Source organism: Macrosteles quadrilineatus, unplaced genomic scaffold, assembly GCF_028750875.1.
Source record: "Macrosteles quadrilineatus isolate MER2022 unplaced genomic scaffold, UCM_ALF_1.0 Scaffold_4__1_contigs__length_99947679, whole genome shotgun sequence".
Lineage (NCBI taxonomy): Eukaryota > Metazoa > Arthropoda > Insecta > Hemiptera > Cicadellidae > Macrosteles > Macrosteles quadrilineatus.
The window spans coordinates 23,113,282-23,133,473 of record NW_026542597.1 but is presented as its reverse complement, the minus strand read 5'-3'; the positions used below and the strand labels follow the sequence as shown (position 1 = coordinate 23,133,473).

At 40.2% G+C, this 20,192-nt stretch overlaps 1 protein-coding gene across 1 annotated transcript in view; it reads right to left on the bottom strand.

Annotated features, from left to right (window-relative positions):
• Window positions 1-18,645, bottom strand: part of LOC128991640 (toll-like receptor 6) — a 70,036-nt gene extending 51,391 nt beyond the window's left edge. Inside the window, exon 1 of the mRNA XM_054414711.1 lies at window positions 14,740-18,645. Within this exon, the coding sequence (XP_054270686.1) occupies window positions 14,745-18,593 (3,849 nt within the window). The 5' untranslated portion in view covers window positions 18,594-18,645 and the 3' untranslated portion in view covers window positions 14,740-14,744. The remainder of the gene's footprint in view (window positions 1-14,739) is intronic.
• Between the last annotated feature and the right edge of the window lie 1,547 nt (window positions 18,646-20,192).

The window sequence follows — 20,192 nt, the reverse complement described above, 5'->3', positions numbered from 1 at the left end:
AGGCCTAGTATACTGGCCCTAGTAGGATGTTAGGTAATATAAAAACTTAGAATACGTTCATCCGTGTTTAATGTTGCTTCTGTTTAAGCAATATTGCATGGGAAATTCGAACACAATAAGTAATAAATATTTTGGATTTATAAGATGACAAAAATAATTAATGACCACAAAGAAACATAACCACTTTAACAAAAGTTAATTATTCCTCGATACGGTACTTACGTATTATACGGAGGCCACATATTTTACAGCGCGCTGCAGCGGTTATGTTAGGTTGGGTTATCATAAATATATGTTTTTTTATCAAATTAAACTATCTTAACCTAACCTAACCAACCAAACTTGCTGATGGTGAAGGTTTACTAATCGAATCGAATCTGTAGGTTAGGTGGCCTCCGTTTAATACGTAAGTACCCTAGATACAGTAAAACGTTACAAGAGTGCGAGGGGTGGTGAAATATTAATATAACACAGCCAGCCTCACGTGTACGGATGTTTGCTCCACATGTCCTCCATTTTCCAGCCCAGAAGTATCCAAATAAAGGCTACAGAGCGGGTAATTACACAGGCTAATCAACATATGCATTCACCAACACTGGTCTCTAGCTACACATTGCCGCTTTAGCCTCCATTCAAGTAACTTTATTAGCATAAGGAAGCGTTTATAAATTAGGTAGAAATTATGAAAAGGTTATTGAAGTGTTTTTAGATAAACTAACAAATTGCTAACTTTTTAGGTATTGAGAGCTGTGCATATTGGATTGAGGTTAAAAGGAATATTTGGATTTTTCAATTCGCCATATTCGAGTTTTACCACCGTTTTCCCCGTTTTTCATTACCGACAATTCTTAAAGTTGCAAAATAACGCCTTAATTTTTCATTTAGATTCAACAAAGAAATTCCTTATTAAATCCGCAGCTCAAATTGGAACTCGGTGGACACGGGGGAGGCCGTTTAATGCAAATCGTCACAGTCGATTACACTCGCGATTAATCAATCGATAGAGTAATCGATCAGACAGCAGATAAAATCGGCTTGTAGAAAAACCGAGTATTCGATATAGATATTAATTACACTCTAAATTGGTAGGTCGGGCCGACTCGGTTGCATGAATGCAATTTCGCGATGCATTTATAATACGCAAAATGGCGGAAGTGTACACAAGGGCTCTCGGCGCTCCGCTCAATTATTAATTTCCTGTATCAAATTTCGTCAACGCCGCATTAATATGTATTAGAGACCAGATAGCCGGGCAATAAAACACGATTTTTGTATCTCCACGCAACAGCGCGTATAATTGCCGATCGGACATCTTCTAGATATAAATATCCGCTCTGAATATGTAGTCCGAGTACACGATTTATACGGTTATCGACGATTTATGGTCCTTCGCGCCGGATTCACCGTCGCACGCTCTGACCGATTATGTGACATAAATTTGTTTACTTTATTGCCCCATGGTAACGACTAGTTGTGAATTAGGATAATGTACTGTCGGCGAGCTGTTTAAATATTTATTAGGCAATAAACATGCAAATTATAATAATCGGGTTTGTGTATCGGCCGGCATGTAGAACGCTTCGGGCCATCCTGATAACAGATAAGGAAGGACGTAATTAAGTAATAGAGATGGCAACCTGCGGAGGCTTACGGGAAATCTGATGTGATACTCGTAAAGCCACTGGGTAATTATGGTTAATTAACATGAGGTTGGTTGTATCTTGGTATGTCAAATTGTTAAAATTATTACTCATAAAAATGCTAAATACACAGTATTTTATTGTAACACACACTTATATATATACATCAAATATAAGTCTGTTAGCGTAAAACCCCACGATTTACACACTCTAGTACAGAATCCTTTTTTTAACATTAATTAAATTACGAATTTACTGTTTAGAGTATAATAAAACGAAGCCACTCGCTTGATTGAAGTTGAATGGCTCCATTAATCATTACAAGATGAGTCTACCAAGTTTGTCTAGCCTTGTTACCAAGTCCGCCACTTTCTTAGTTTTGATTGGCTGTTAATAACCAAAGCGCTCTGAGCTTCCTCGATTGCGGAACATTGTTAGCTTTTTTCTATGGACAATGATAGACTTACACAACATTAGTTAGTATTTACCCAAAATAGTTCAGTATAAGTAGATTATCTACCGAGAATCTTAACACTCCCTAGGGTAAATTCTCAAAATTCTACGGATTTCCAAATATACTTCTCAAAATGAAACAAAAGACAAATAACCACCAAATTGTGAAAGGGTTGGCGTCGTTCCCAACGGGCGCAAAGCTAATATTCCTCCAACGTCCATCTCTCCGACGATTTAAAGCTACTGGAAAACTCAATCACATTAATTGCGAAAGCTTGTACTTGTGCAACGGTGTGGCGCGACTCCTTCCAGAGATTATGAGTTTTGGAATTTACAACTTCGACATCGGATGGCAGTAAAGCGCGCGTCGTGTTATGTCGCTCCAAACGTCGTAAAACAGGACAAACTTGATGTGTATTGAGCAAAGTTGTAGCGAATTGATACTTTGACCTGGAACGGCGAGGAGTGGAGATATCATTTGATATCTTGGTGTAATGTTCGCTTATTAAATCGTAAGATTGTCTGAAAGTGTAGGAATTAATTCCTCTAATACACTGTGAATTTGTTGTACACTTACAAGTTGTATCGTGGGTAAAAATTAAACTATTTATGATTAAACTTTACCTTTAGTCGGTGCTCAAATTGATTGGATTTGGTTAATCAATCACTAAATTAACAGGTAAAATGTCAAAAGTCACTAAGCAAATAATATGAAATTGTAAACCACGTATAATCTTGTACGGTAATGATTTTCATAGTTAAAAACAATACGGGGTCAAATTATTTAGGCGATGCCAAATGTTTTGCGATACAACGAATGTTTATTCGTAAACGCTAGTAAAAGTAAACATTGTAATTAATTGCAACACTTAAAAATTCACAAAGGAGTTTCAGTAAACCTAAATGAAGTTACTGCAACTATTTTCCCCATCTTATCCCCCCTTTTAAAAGAAAAAACTCGTTTATCCCAGAAAATAAAATCGCAAATTACTTCAATCCCAAACAAATCCTTGACAAGGGTTGGTGGCCGCAATCGAGGGCTAAAGGAAAGCTATTCCTACAATCCCTGTTGATCGCGGGGCTAAAAGGATCTGGAAACAAGGGTGATTCTTTGTACCCTCGAAAATAGTGGGATTAGGGGGTCGGCACGTGTTGGCTAACGCAATTTTGGATTTGGATAATCGCCCTAGCCCGGCGCTTGTACCGTGAAATCCCGGCCTATTAGAGGGAGCGGTCAGCGCAGGTTCAAAGGACGATTCGTCATCGTCACCCTGTGACTCAACCTTGGGAACAAAATATGGCTACCGTCAACCCGGGGAAAGTGAACCATAAACTTAATTGCTACCCGAAGACGAAAGTGAAATACAACTGGCCTTCGAGGAACCTTTCGATTTCAAAGAGTCGGGTTCACGGCCGATAGAGGTCAGATATTCGAGTGGGCGCGGTTAACAATTCAATTAACCAATCGGTTATAGATGGAGATCGTGATGGTACCTACCGCGTAAGATGATAGTGTTGTGAGTCTAACGCGCAAACGCAATTAGACAACGTCGGTCGAACTTGCCATTCGTGCTGAGAATAGTCGCTTCGCTTAGTACAATAACCTGGACTACCAATAATTTTACTTTTGGGATTGTAGTTTTGGGGGTCTATTGCCTATAGTCTCTACTGAAACTATTCCAAATAAAAGCCACTTAAAAGTTTTAAGACGTTTTAATATTCCAAAGAATGGCAGAGGGAATGGTCTTTCAAAATTATAAGACATTTTGAGAAATATGTAGTGAGTTACACATTTTAATGTGTTTTAGTAGTCAAAATCTCATTTGAAAGGTTTTCATACTCTATAGGGATTTGTCCTGTATTATGTATTAAAACTTGCAATGCTGGCAAATAACCAACGAGAATATGGTCTAATAATCTTAATCTTCATTTTTCTCTAACAAAATCCACATTTATTTCATCCTGAAAACCTACGTTAATTGGCAAGTCTTCCCTTGTTCTTCACGAAAGCACTACTAGTGACCCAAACTCACAAGCAATAATCTCACATTCGTATTTCCAAGCCTCTTCTGTGCACAATACCACTATTACCGCAAACAAACCTCCTTTCACAGCTAACACTGTTTACTGGCACATTTCTACGAGTTACCTATCAATTAGATGGAACAGTGTCGCTCTATTCGCTCTATTAGGTCAGAAGGTGTATAACCGCATGGAGATAATGGTGCGACCATTGCGTGCTAGGATCAGCTGGGCATAAAGTTTAACAACCGGGTTATGGCACTTACACCTTCCCCTCGTCTACATTACGTCATTAGCTTCGTTACAAGTTCATTTCGTTCCAAGATGTTCATGGAGTGTATGCTGCATGGTTTAATGTAGGGGTTTTTGCAAAATCGATTTGGATTGTACCTTGAAATAATTTAATAGTTGCAAAAGGTGAGTTTTGGTTGTATTTAAGTGATGACTCATTTTAGATCCGCCATGTCGGCAAAGTTGTTGATGATTTCAAAACGTTATTCGGTACAAATCATCAATTGATAAACTTTTATGTTACTTCTTTAAATCAAAATTTCTCAATTATGAGGAGCTTGAAGGTTATATCCATAGTATCATAATAATATTATAAAGTTGTGAATCTTCGATCCAGCACCAAGACCACATACACGTGCCAGACCGCATTTGCATAAAGCGAAGAAAGGTTGCCAACGGTGAAAAAACCAAGGACGTTTTTTACTCAAATTAATAATCGGGCATGCAACATTCCCCATTAGGGATAAACCGGGATCGTATGGCTTCTTCGGCCATGTTTGGGCGTGAGTCGGCCCAAGATAATTGGTCCGAATGGTATCATTATACCAGGGTATTGTTTAGCTAGTGCTGTGAACCCCGAGCATTCGACCCGGCTAAGTTGTACAGGCTTTCATTAAAAATCAATTTTGGAAGATGGAATTTCCTGTGGGAGGTTTCACTGGAGGCATGAAAAATTATGTGTCAGCGTTTGGGCCCAAAACCCCGTGTGAAAGAGTTGTTTAGAAAAGATCAAGTAGTGGTGAATTGATTGAGGTTGGTATTGGAACTGGTTGGTTAGTACTGTAGGTATTGTTGGGTGTATGTTGGTGGATAAATGATCATAAGTGAAGGTTCGGTACCACTTTTGGGAATTGTTGCATGGATAAGGGTAATTATATTTTTGGTCCTTCGGTTTTAGGATTTAAACCCACCCTAGATCACTTTATGATCTCCCCAATCTTCGACCAAATGAAAACCTAAATTTTACCTCTAACGCATAAACCTTTTTATAGAAGCTTAATAAACTAAAAACATGAAAAGTTGAACTTTTGAAAAAATTTACTTACGCCACTGTCAACATCTTCACAAAATATTACAGAACAATCAAAGCTGAAGAAAACTTTACCTTGCCACAACCCAAGTCCGTTACCTCGGAATCGAATTCCAATCGCAGCCAACAGCCGTGAACCCTTATTACACCAAACTGAACGGTCATAAACATAGCCTAACTAGCATCTAGCAGTAGGCGAGCATAACTTGCACATGAGCCTTATAAGCAGCACAATGAGCGGCCCACGTGGACGTATAAATAGCAACGTTGCAAAGGTGTTGCGAACGGTAGCCCCAGCAACACCCCGAGCTAGATCTAGATTAAGGGCTACCGTAAACTAGAGGTATCTACGGTGGAAATATCGCTCGTAAATAGACCGCGTAAGTAGCAACAATCAATGCAATTCTACGTGTGGGCGCGGCATAAATTTGTCGCTGGTTGCAACAGTTTAAGTCTTTGGTAACTTGGTTTGACATTGTATTGTCAATAGATTGTGTTCACTATATTCCTCTTTATGGTTTCATTGCAGGTTTTCTCGCTAGGTTTATGCAAATATGTTGCATGCAACCGTAGAGTAGTGTTTACTTCAGAAAATGGTTGCATGGAATATTTTAGTGTTTCGTTTTTCGTATGAACCTGCGCACAAAGGATGTTTAAGCTCATACGTCAACCATGCTTCCCCTAATTCATTACAAATTAGCTTATATAAGTTTTAGCCTTTGGCGTCACGGTTATTGTTACTGTATTGGGAAGTGAATAAGATTCGGCATGTTTTCTATCAAACGCAACCCATGTTCAAAGAATAAGTACAGTAGTATTTATGTTTACACCATACACAACTTGTGGTTGATTTATTGGGTGCTGATATCATAGCTTAAAAAGGTCAATTCACCTAAACACATTTCTAGGCATAAAATATGTGGCTTACTTTAACATTTTTTTTTCAAAATAATTGCACTCTGATCTTGTGAAACACCATGCAAATTTCCAATAACACTAAACCGCTGATTGCCAATGAAGTAAAGAAAGCAAGGCTGCCAACGTATGAGATTGCCATGTCCCTTAATAGTTAATCTCTGTATTTGTAATTTCCCTGTATTTTTAACTGAAGCTTTTGATCGTAGATGATGAACTAACATACTAAATTAATACTAAAACTATACAAATTGTGTTATACAAAAATTTCAATTTCAACATTTCTAGGTAGGGATTTTGTTGACCCAACATGAGCATATTAATAACACAAGTCACTACAACCATCCCCTCCCACATAACAAATAGCCTCTTTTTTCTCCAGTAATGAAATGCACGCCGATCCATCTCACTGTGAGCTGTATTTCACCCTGGACAGCTATTCATTTCAGGATGCTCCCATGGAACAATACCGCTGTAGGCTACAGTCCGAACTTCTTGAATCATTCCACCTCTATTATTTTAATTACATAGGTCAGACTGCCGTCTAATATCCGCTTCCGCACACCTACGCCCTGTAGATTGTGTGTACGCCCCCCGGAGTCCCCCTGAATTTCTCAGCAAGGTCAGGCGATGATCACGTGTCGGCTAACTTGATTACATCGTTGTTTGTTTTAAGATCCGTGAGTCGGTGATCCAGTGGGCCGTGGAGATAACGCTACCTCGGGCTTTTCGGCTAATCTAACTAGCGTGTACTTGTGTATGTAAATCACAGATCGCCCCATATCTCATCGGTCCGACTTGGGTCCAATTTAAATAAACAAGGTTCCGAGCGATTGGACTGAAACCAATTACGGTGGCGTTTTGGAAACGATAGACAAATTTTCAACCTCTCACTACTGTGTTACGGGTTTGTTTGAACTTGTGTTTGGATTGTCTCATTTTCCCAACAAATTTTTATAATGAGAAAAATCATTTAGGCCAATTGAGATGAACACACCAACTTGCGAGTTGGTTAATGTGTTCCCTCGGCCATAACCTTATTGACCGTATAATTAAAAGTAAGAAGTAAACATGTACATTTTGGTTACAAGGATACAGGCATGCGTTATAATAAGTCTAAGTCTGGAGTGAAAGATGTAAGTATTATTCCTAATGCTTATGTTTTTTGAAATGTGTGCTGTAAAAATGTTTAAAATCGCATACCCCTCTAAGCAAGAATTGTTTAAGATACAGTATTAAGACATTCTGGATCCAAGATGTCCACATTGAAATACAAAACTGTTAGAATCTATTTGCTCATAGTCCTTTAAAGATTAAGATTTTATACATTCAATTTACAGAAAAATTAAAATACCATCGATTAAAGTATAACTTTGACATAAGTGTAATGAGTAGAATTTCAATATTGCAACACAGTACATTGCAACATGGCAAGTCTATATTCACACCAGAAAGCTTTCGCAAAGAACATAATCTACTGTCCAAACTTCAAGCCCTAGAACTCACAGCCTCCCCGAAATCTAGACAATACAGAAGCTCAAAGGAACACCGTCACACAGTATCAGGACGGTTCGTGGGTCGTGTTGATCAGAATGCGATCTGATGCGGATGAGCAGCAAGAGGGGTCTGAGGGGGGTAGAGGGGTCTGGGGTCTGGTCATGAATAGAGACCATGATTTGATCGGTCACGCCGGGCCGCGCCTAGTCTAGACCCTAGGTACTCCAATGTGACTCTCACAGTTCACTTTCACTCCAGACCAACGTGCTTTGTGTAACAAGTCGTAAGTAAGATTAATAAAAAAAATCATATTTTTCGAATTTCAAAAAGAAGAAATTTGTAGTTCTCAGATACTGTAATGGGAAATAAATTGGGTTAACTCTATGGTCTATTGAAACCTATCAGATGTATTCTATTGATTTCGAGTAGTAAGTGTAGTGGATGTCCGAAAGAAGACGAATGTGATCTATGTTTAGCACAGCGCATTAATTAGTTCTTGAAATTCGTATTTCATGGGGTCATTGATCAGTGCATTGATTTGTGAATGAGTCTTTCATTCTGTGACGAAACTGCTTATAATTAATCGCAGCCCTCCAAGAATCATGAACAGATTCGTCAAAAGAATATTAGAGATATGCGTTTTAATATTTAGATGAATCGAAATTGTTAAACGTGGCAGACCGAGTACCAAAAAAGTTTAAAATTTAGGCCTTGATGGGAAGTATTAAAAAATAACACGATATATTCTGTACATATAGACATTTACTATCGATGCCTTGTAAAGCCAATATTTTTGACAACACGAAATTTCCGGCCATTAACCACACCTGATTTGCTCAAGACTCGTCCTACATCAATAACAACACTAATAGACTGTGACTCTAATTAACACGTCAATCGAAACATTGACTTCCGAGATTCGGTCAAGTCAATTTCCTGCGATCAGACCAATTATCATAATCACAAACTCCCGCCGTAAACAAACTGTGCGGTCATTAAACGTAATAGGGAGAAAATTGGCGCGAAAAGCCCCCGGACATAAATCGATTATAATGGACGCATTAACAACTTGTTGAATAATTAGGCGACTCATTATCCTCGAACAATGAGACGTAGGATAATTAAGTGGAACGTCGGAGACGTAATTATAAAACTAATAAGAAATTCGTATCTGGTTCAATAATCTGATTAGATTCCAATTGGTTTCCGATGGGCATCGGATATGATAGCCTGTGTGTTTAGGTGGCAGTTGTTAATAGACTAACTGTTGATTTTATTCGTAATTAAAATATCGACCCGTCCCATTTTTCGGACGCGGTCGAATCGGTCGTTTATATTCCGGTCGCAAACCTGCTGGCCCCGTTAATTAAAACAATAGACGTTTCTATTCGGTTAACTGTACAAGCTGTTTAAATTCCGCCGGTTAATTCGAGTCGTAATCTACTTGTTTACGATTTGTCGGTTTGTAAATCTAGTTTTTTATAGATCAAGTGTCGTCCCTCAGTTATTTTGACACGTGAGTGGCTTTATAGTTCGCTTTATATACTTCCTAGCCAACGTCGTTTCCTGACGGTAAAAGAGGTCCAAGAGTTGATATAACGGTAATTAGTTAAGGAAGTTAGAGGTCGCTAACCGCTTGACATGCTAATAGTTCGGATTATCTAATTTAAGCGTATTAAGTATGTACGGATAATTTGCTAATAGGTTTTCAATTAATGGTAATTATTCAAATACGCTCAGGATCAGAACTTAATGTGTAACCTAATTTGTATTGAACTAATGGGATGTCAATTAGCGTGAAGATTAAGATTTTCTATTTTTCACCCACCGGAATGAATACTACATAATTAATATCTTGCATAAAATTACTCTAAAACATTACCGAATTAAACAAACCTCAAAATCAACCGCAAATTTAAACCGAAACGACTCAACACACAGATTCAACACAAGTAGCAGCATGGTGTCGGTGACGGCAAACAATTGTACTGAATCAGCGTCGCAATCCACAATACATATCACGTCTACCGCACTGATGGCGGGATCTCTTCATCATCTGCCCGACTGTCTGTCCGTCTGACTCTTGACCCCAGATCAATCATTGATACGGACACCGCAATCAGCTGGTGACTTTGGTTGCGTCACTTTCACAGCTGTCTCTCTCTTTGTCTCAGCTGTTTGATTGTTGTCAGTGACCGATTAGGAATAACGTGTAGTGATTGCATGTATACGAAAACGCAGGTGCTTAATTGGAGTTTTCGTAGAGATGAAGTTAGCGAACTGGTCTAGTAAAGCGCGGGGTTTCGTTCCCTGAGGTCTCGGGTTCAAATCCTGGAAATCGCCAATGGATTTTATACGTGTTAATTTCGTGAGCCCCTAGGCTTTGAAGTATTGTGTTAACGGTTCCGGGCTAGAACCTAGCGTTTTAAGAAGTGATATTGGGGTATAAACGAGAAGAAATAGGTGATACAACGTGTACATATACGTGTAGATGTCCAGTAGGAGTTTTCTGATTATTAGGCTACATAATAGCCTACTAAGATTTGAGGTACCTACTACTGTATAATTCTCCTACATGGGCACAAACCGAAACATCAACAAAATATATAAAGGTTAACAAAATTATCACGTGAAAGTTATTTAAAATTTTCACAACACCGGTTTTACGTTGCGCTCGGCTCGTAACAAAATTACGCAGCATTCACGTGTGTCTCTCCCGGGACACGGTTTACAAATTGTTTCATTCAAAACCTGTGATTTGTGGACAAAGGCTGCTGGGCGCATCGTGTAGTAAAACACAAAGCCTAGCGGGGCGCCGGCCCACCATGTTTTGTGCCTATTTGGAAAAAGGTATAGTTATTTATTATAAGGGAATCGCCGCCGGCTCAAAAAAGTAACCCTCCCCCGTCTAGTAAAGGTGATGGATGTTAGGGCTGGGAAGTGGAGTTTTTTGGAATTTTTAAATTTGGGTCACAAATGAGTTTAGTTTACAAAGTAGGATAAAACTTGTACTAGGTTACATTGTATTGAAAAATTGAAAGATAATCAGTGACGTGCAGTATTACCTTTTGGTTACAGGAAAATAACATACTGTAGTACTGTAAAATATATTTTGAAGTAGACCACTCCAAATGTTTAGTTTTTGTGTAATAAAAAATTAGAAATTACACTTTAGGACCTTTACGACTGCTAACACATTGTACTTATTCATAAATTAAAATTAAAAAAAAAAAATTAATTTTTGTTACATAGATTATTTTGGTGAATTGTTCGCGACCGTTGTAAAAGAACTGACCAAATCTTGGCGTTGTTCCTGTATTCATCGAACAACAGCACAAACTTTATAAGAAATACTCGCAGTGAATAGTAGAATCCTACATTTAATCTAAGTTGCACTTACGGTGCTTTAACACAAATTCCATTTAAAACATTTTTCTCTCAAATATTTAACCGGTTCCCACCAACAGCATCATCTTCGTCGAGAGATTATTACAAAACATTAGACCTAGAGAGCGTGTCTGTGGAGTCCCACAGGGCTGCACTATTGTGGCCAGCATTAACGCCTGATTCAGACCCGTAGAAACGCTCCGGTCCACAAAGGAGTTGCGAATATAGGCTATCCTTTGTCCTGCAGGATTAATGGACCCCGGGTAAAAACCGCTAGTCCGAGTAACTAATGATTGGAGGTATCTGGGTCGCTTATGTGGTTAGGTTTTGAAATTAGGAAATGTCCTAAGCAGGCCGTTGAGCAGGAAATCGAATTCTATGAGTCCGATTGTAATGGCATACAAGTGTGTACGTTTGTAAAACCTACAATTTCGAACGATTTTGCGAACCAGCATAAACACTGTTGTAGGGTAAAATTTCAGTTTTTTTCATTTTTGACTTATACTAGTAGAGCTTATATAGGCCTACAACTAATTTTGTACATGGAGATATTATTGTACGTCTAGGGCTACGGAAAATTCCAACATAGGTAAATTAAAAATGCGTACGTTATCCTTACGGAAAATAAATAAACTGTTTGCTTTTCATTGCCCTTAGGTATATTGTTATCTCGTTAGGCAAATTTATTTAGGTTTTATTTTACCAAATGCGTAAACTGAACATTTTACACACACTTCATATTTATCATAATCGTACAATTAATGAGAGTGCGTTTGCACAGAAAATTGACATGGGCAATGTTTACTTACGCTCATGTGAAGACTGGAAAAGGGTTTTATGAAGCTGCGGACGGCATTTAAAATTTAGCATTTATTCACTTCATAAACTCTTTAATATTTTCAACATCAATTTGTAGGGAGTGTAAAATTAAAAACTGTTACAAATAAGAATGTATAGTATATTGTACAAAAATAAAATATATATTTCGCAGATACAGTATGGAAAACAAATCTAGAATAAATACACGTTGCATGTGATCGTTGGTTGCATCGTTGACTATTTTAGCTACAAAATAAACTGAGCCATGAACATCGAGAAACTATTTCTCCAACATTGCCTCGCCTGATTCTAATTAAACCGAACTTGTTTACGGTGATTGAAACCGGGAAACATGAGCGAGTAGTAAAACAAAGTCGTTCTGTCCGAGACGGAACGGCAAATCAATCACGGCTCTCGTAAAGTTAATCGGTCCGACGGCGACGGCACGCAAACCAAAACCCAAACAGCTGATTTACTGGAGGGAAGGGGGGTCAAAACTCGCGCGTAAATCACACAGTTACAAGTGATAAGTAAACACGTCCCGAGCACAGACAAAGACTGTTTGAACAAATCTTGTCGATAGCGTCAACGAACTGTGCTCACTGTCGTTCGGTTACTTTTATTTTAATTTGTCCGGGGTTTTCCAATTTGATTGTACCTAGGATGTTCCTAAAAATTATGTATAGCATATCCTTCATAGGAAATAGTTATTCAATTTACCGTAAGATGAACAAGAGTGCTTCGATCAAATTTCATTTTTGAAAGTTACATTTTTAACCCATAGGAGAAATGTTAGGACGATTTTTAAACGTGTTAGTTAAAGTTCACTTGCTTATATCGTGTACGGTACCATAATTGAATACTAATATTTCAAACGAAGATTTTTAAGATTTTACCAAACTTGTCTATACCAAAAATTTGTTAACATTAACAATAAGTTAATAGTTTGTAACTTTTCCCTACAGTGCAAAAACCGCTAATTTCTTAAATAAACATAAATATAACTCAAACTTAACCCTTATCCAGTCACTTTGCTAAAATTACAATTTTCTTTACACACACAAAAATCTACTGGTTTCACTAAACAAACTTGTGTTCAAACTTAGACAAACAATACACAACCGTTAACAGGAAACAAAGATCATCATGTTATCTGTGGGGCACCGGATGTGAGATGTTAACCTTTGTCGCGAACTACGTTAGAACTTACGATGGAACTTGGATGGAACTTACCGCCAAACTTGAGACTTATCACTTAACCACCTGCTAGCACTTGACAATAATCGCCTAAGATGACGGTTATAAATTCCAGTCGAATGATGCTAGGCAGGAGATTACAGTGTGGGGCCAATCGCCTTATTTTCCACCGTGGTCTGTATTTAGTCAGCTGGGCAATTATCAGCTGTTTACCTTACGGGACACGCTTTAACCGTAAAAATTACACTGTAAAATGTTACCTCGGACATCTTGGTAAATAACTGAAATTAGTGGTTCTTACTGATAAAGTCATAGAATTGGTGGTGTTTCTATGAGGTTGGTGAATTGATTTATTGAAATAAAACTGAGACATAGTGAGACTTATACAATTAAATCTAATTTAATTTCCAACTGGTTTACTTGACTAATAAGTTAGTTAGAAAATATAATGATTGAGACATGTTATAGGCCTACTGATCAATAGATTAGTAGATTCTAATTCAGATATTTCTTCAAATTCTTTACGTCTAAGGTCTAAGGTATTTTCAAATTCTTTACTTCTAAAGAGTTAAAGAAAAGAGGCTATTTTTACAATTATTTTAAAGCTTTGCCTACTTTAGTCTAGCTAGGTAATAAGTTCAGGTGATTTGTACCACCTTACATATGTGAAACATTTAACGGAGAATCAATACCTAGATTTATTTGTTTTACTTTATATTCAACCTGTAAAATTGCTGTATGAACCAATACACGTAGTGCATCATTTTTAATAAACTTTTTATTTAAATTTATCGTAATGCTTATATTTTGTAAGAATATTTTTATCGTTTCACAACACAACTACTATGATATTTAAGTATTTTATTAAAATCAGAAAGTATTAAAATTAAAAAAGTGCACTATTCACATGTTTATAAAATCCGAGTATGCAAAATATAAACGTACAAATGTTTTATTAAATAATTTTTACACATTTCAGTTTTTTGCTATCAGGTAAATTCAGATAAATATTAGTAATCGTCAACGATATAAACAAATTCATCGTTTAACTAATTGTATGAAAATGTAGGCTACACATAGACCGACGGACGGGGTATAGAACTCTGGCGACTAGCATTACTCAAACAGAGGACAACTTAGTAATTAATTCCCAATCTATGACCGTTTGAAGCTCCAGTAACGTAAAGCGGATTGAACATTTCTCTGATCGCGAGATTCTTTGGCAACGATAATAAATTGTATTTTAAACCTTCACAGCTGTTACTGTAACCTATTTTTTTTTGTTTCGTGTCAAGATTTAACTGAATTTCTTACACAATCCATTTTACATGTAATTCTCTTGTAACACTAACATTTTTGGGGAGAAATATACGCTCAAAGAAGAGATCAATCGTTATTTTATCTGTTTGTGCCTAGCAAAATACTTTACGATGATTTTTTGGAGGTACCTAATCTAATTATACGAGTTGGTGATGTAGTGATGATTACCTGAGTTAGACGAAGTAGGTCCTGCCCTGGCTAAACGCAGGGTCGGGTATACAGCTGTACACATGGTGATGGACCTTGTTGTGCCTCTGCTGATAGTCGATGCTGACGTAGCTATGAGGATCCTCTTCCTCGTCCGTCGTCCTCTGAGACGACTCCTCACTGACGCACGTACTCTGGGTCGGCGCCGAGCTCTGGGTCATGGACGCCGGAGACATCCTGTACCACGACTCCAGCGCTGTAGGGGTCGCTGTGTACCTGGCGCTCGTCTTGCCCTCCACCACGACCTTCTTCAGGTCCGGAGCCCCCGGTTTTCGCCGGACGTCCGGCATGGCGTACCTCAGCTTCTCCCAGAACCTCTTCTCCCCCCAGGAGATCACCCTGCACGCCTTCAACAGAAGTTGCAGCTCCGAGTCCGGCCCAATGTCTGTAGTCAGCAGAAGTAGTACTTTACTTCTGCGTGTTCTAGTACGCTCCAGGCAGGCCTGCAGAGCCGCTCGGAACGCCGGCCGCTCCCATTCGTTTTGGAGGAAACTGAGTGATAACACTATAATTATCCTTTTAGCGGCGTCTGAAGCCCCCAGCACGCTGTCGGTGAGGTAGGAGGGATTCATGACGTGAAGATCTCGGTAGTGTAGACACAAGGAGTAGCCGGACCTCTCCAGACTAGAGGATATCACTTGGCTGACAAACTCCTCGTCTTTGACACTGTACACCATGTAGGCGTCGTAGAGTCTGTCGTCGTCTGCGTCGTTGGCGTCGCTGAAGATCCTGACGCCGTAGCGAGAGTGGGCCCAGAGGCTGACGTCGTGGCGGAAGATGAACCCGAGGGTAGTCACCAGGAAGATGATTATGAAGACTACCAGACTCGCCGCCACGAAGGGGATGTAGTCTGCGCCCAGGATGGTGGGGTTGAAAGGTGATCTCTGCACCACCGAGGTAGCCGCCGCCGAGTCTCTGCTTTCTCCGCATCTTTTTATAGCGTCAAATAGTGTTTCTTTGCCTCCCGCACACAATAGCTTGTCCACGTTTAGCGCATCAGCGTTTTCTCTCAACCACGCTTCCATCTGGGCCACAGTGTTACAACGACAGGTCCAAGTGTTGCCTTCTAAAGACAATTCCGCTAACGTTTCCGTGTTTAACTGAGTCCAAGGGGAAAAATTCACAATATTATTCGCTTCCAGGGTTAAAATCTCCAGTGTTTTCATGGTTTTGAACGTAGCGTTACCTAAGTGTTTTAATTCGTTGTGGTCCAGATATAGCTCGTTAAGGTTTTCTAACTGGTCGAACTCGAATCCCCTCAGTTCCTGCAGGTGGTTGTTCTCCATATGGAGCACTTTCAGAGACGTGACACCGTTGAATGTCCTGTTGTGTATGGAGTTTACGTTGCTGTTGTTGAGATATAACACTTCCAGCTTCTTCTTGCCGATGAACACATGACTACCGAGCTCGCCGAGGTCGTTGCCGTCCAGGTAGATCTCCGTGGCGTCCATGGGTATCTTGGTAGGCACCGAGCGGTAGCCGGCGGACGAACAGTCGACCACGTTGGCGGACCAGGTGTGGTCGTGGTAGCAGGTACAGTTGTGAGGACATGTCATCTCACAGTCGCAGGCATCGAAGTCGCAGCAGTGACACAGGGCGAAGCAGTGTGTCTCGTAGGGACACAGGAACTGTGAGGGCTTGAGGTCGAGCAGAGGTCGTGTAGGATTACCTCTGGAGTGAGTCAGCTGACACGTGACAGAGTCTAGGTCCATCACTCTGGGGTGACGCCTCAGATGACTGAGTTGGTTGATCCTCTGCAGCCACTCCATGGTGCAGTCGCAGTGGATGGGGTTGTTGCCGATGTAGAACTGAGGCAGTTCCTTGTCGTCAGGGAAGGTGTCCAATGCCAAAGCTGCGATATCGATGTTCTGAATCTGGTTCGCGAACAACACCACTCTGCTCAGGTTAGATTTCCGCAAAAACGTATTGGGTTTCACTTTGCGGATGAGATTGTCGTTTAGAAACACACTTTCCACACTGTCCGGTATCGACGTGTCTCCTATTTCGGTCAACCTGTTGAAACTGGCGTCCAACATTTTGATCTGCAAGTTGTCCCGTTTCTCGTAGTAATTGCCGAGGTCCGCCACGTTATTTTTGTGCATGTCCAACCACTCGAGCGACTGGGGGATCAGCGCGTAATCGAACCACTGCAACTGATTGTCTGAAATGTTTAACCACCTCAAACTAGGTAAATTCACGAACATTCCGTTAATGTCTTTTAGTTGGTTTCCGTCTAATCTGATGGCGTGCAGGGCAGTGTTTGCGCCGAACGCCCCCTTGTCTACGTGTTTTATCTTATTTTGAGCCAGATTCAATATTTGTAAAGAAGGAAGGGTGGAAAACGAGTCTTTGGTAACGTTCACTAATTCGTTCTCGATCAGTCTGATACTAAAGAGGTGATCTAATCCTTGGAAGGAGGAGTTTTCTACGTTCTTGATTTTATTTTTACCGAGATCTAACGATTTTAAAAGTCCAATCAGTTTTATAGCTTCGGGGATTTGTGTAAGAGAATTGTGGCTTAACCCGAGATCTTTCAGGTTTGTGCAGTTTTCGAAGGCACGTTGGTCGATGTCTGTTAGTCTGTTATGGTCTAGGAAAAGCTGATTGACAACGTAGAGTCCAGAAAAGTAAAAGGGTTCGATTGTGATGAGATTGTTGTGGGACAATGTCAGGGCGTGCAAGTTACTGAGCGTTAGAAACGCGCCCTCCGCTATTGTGTCGATCTCGTTATATTCCAAGTTGAGGATCTGCAGAGTGTACAGGTCCTGGAACACGTGGGTGTCTATCCGAGATATCTGGTTGTGGCCGAGGTTGAGAACGACCAACCTGACCAAGCCGGAGAAAGTGTCTCTATTGACCCAGGAGCTCGTCAGCTCGTTGTACGACAAGTCCAGCACCAACAGCTGATCCAGGCCTTCTAACAGACCCGGCGCTAACACACTGATAGAGTTGTTGTGGAGATAGATCTCCCGCAAGTCCCGTGTGGATTGGAACAGTTCGGGGGGAAGAGCAACAAGTTGGTTGCTCGAGGCGTTCAATACCTGCAGCGCTACGAGACCTACGAACGCTCTGTCTGCCATCTGAGCTATGTGGTTGTCTTGAAGGAACATTTTTTGTAACGACCGCAAACTAGTGAACCCGTTATCGGGGAGGGCGGATATATCGTTGTAGGACAAATCCAACTCTTCTAACCCTACGTTACACGTTTTACCAGGGGCTCTGGGACCCGCACCCCAGTCTGAAAATCCTAATTCTAACACTTCCTGCACTCTATTCTTAGACAGATTCAGACTGGTGAGAGAAAATAGGGGACAAAACAGTTCTTTAGGGAACGACCAGATATTATTATCGGAAAGATCGAGATACTTTAACTGCGTCAAACCTCTGAAGCTGTCCGAGTGGAACTCCATGGCCATGGCTGACCAGTCGGTGTTGTGGGTGCGGAGAGTCAGGTTCCTCAACTCCTTGGACACACTCAACACTGCCGGCGGCACAAATCTGATCTTACAGAACTCCAACCGCAACTCGCGCAACCGCCTCAGCTGGGTCAGGTAGCTGTTGGACTCCAGCGAACTCTCGAAAAATAACACATCACTACATTCCAGTTTGAGGGAAGTTATCATATCCAGTTGAGCAGAAGTCAAGTTGGACAACACACTATCCGCGTTACCGATAGTTCGCAACCGACACTGTAGCAGAACTTCGACCTGAGGGTCGTCACCGCCACTGAGGACGCGTTCCCAGTCACAATCCGGCTCCAATGCAGCACACGCACAGGCGACCAGCGCCGCCACGACCGCGAGTCCGAGAGCCATCTTTACATGACGGCAGTGTACGCCCGACTGACGGTGCGACGCGAGTGTTGGCTGCGAGTGGTGAAGTTGCCGATCCCGCCGCTAGATGTCAGGCGCTGTCAGGTCGGCGCTAGGGGGCGGCACCTCCCCCCTACAACAATGCTCGAACAGCTGCCATTTTAAATTCGACTTCCTAATTCGTTATTTACTCGGGGTACCCCCTAGTTTGTGTAATTAATTTACCCGTCCATAAATCGACTTTCTTATCGACACCGATGATCTTCACATAATTTAATACTAGGAGAAAATTACTCGAATCAAAACATTATATCATAGCCGAAAGACAAATAATTACTGACGCGCGAACAATGCCAGAGACGTGCGGTGTAATTATTGGTTCGTCTGTTTGTTTATGTCGTCTCTTCGCCGATACTGTGATAAATGCTTCCATATTTTCTCTGATATTAGACATTGAAGTGTTTACTGCAGATAACGCATGCATGGCGAAACTGTTTATTCAAAACTCAATATATCCTATCCGCATTTTGGAATAACCTTGTACTGTCCGAACCGTGCGAAACATTCGCACTGTATCTTTCTCCAATCCCACTAAAATTGAAGTACACAATTGCCTTTAGTTAATAATGCGTAGTCGGTGCGTCGTTGATCTAGGGGTCCTTATTCCAGGTATGGATTTGTGTTTACATTTTAGATCATTATGGTCATATGCGATTTGTGTGTGTATGATTTGTATTACACAGACATAGTTTTCACTAAAATATGCACCTATGCCAACGTCACAAACAAACAACTGAATGTTTAAAAAAACGGGGTCTAGTCCAGGAGCTGAGGGGGTTTTAGCATGCATGAAAGTAGTACGCAATATTATTGCTGATTATTGCAATATGTACTGTGGTGATCAAAATTACGTATGTCGCCTATTTCAAAAGTGGTCGATATGGTGGGGGGGAGGGGGCAAACATGGTGGGGGGGGGGGGCGCTAAGCGTTAAAACGCTGATATCTCGCAAATGGCAAAAGAAATAGCATCGGTTAAAACGTGGTTGTCATTCTAAAAATGTGGATTACAATAATGGTTATTGAGTCCGAGGTCGTATCTCTAATAATAAACAATTTATTGTATAAAATATGTAAAAAAGGACTATTTGTGTCGTTTTCTTTTACAGAAACTAAAATTAATTTGTCAGTGTCGCAAATAAGTAATATCAAATATCTTTGCTGATAGTTATATGTAATACGGACTGTGGTGATAAAAAATACGCATGTCGCCAACTTTTCAGGTGGTCGAGAACTTGAGGGGAGGGGAACAAAAATGGCGGAATGCGCTATGCATTGAACCGACTATATCTCGATAACGGTACGAGATGGGACATCAGTCAAAACGTCGTTTTAATCTAAAAATATGGCCAATAGAAAAGGTTACTAGGTACAAAGTTGTATCTTAAGTAATAAAAAAGTTATAACAAAAATATATTTCACAAAATCAACCTTATAGGCCTCAGCTATTTTGTTTTCAAACATCGTTGGAACTGTTGATAAATAATAGGTTAATTTGTAAATTACTCTACTAACTATTAACAAGATGTATTTTCTTATAAGGA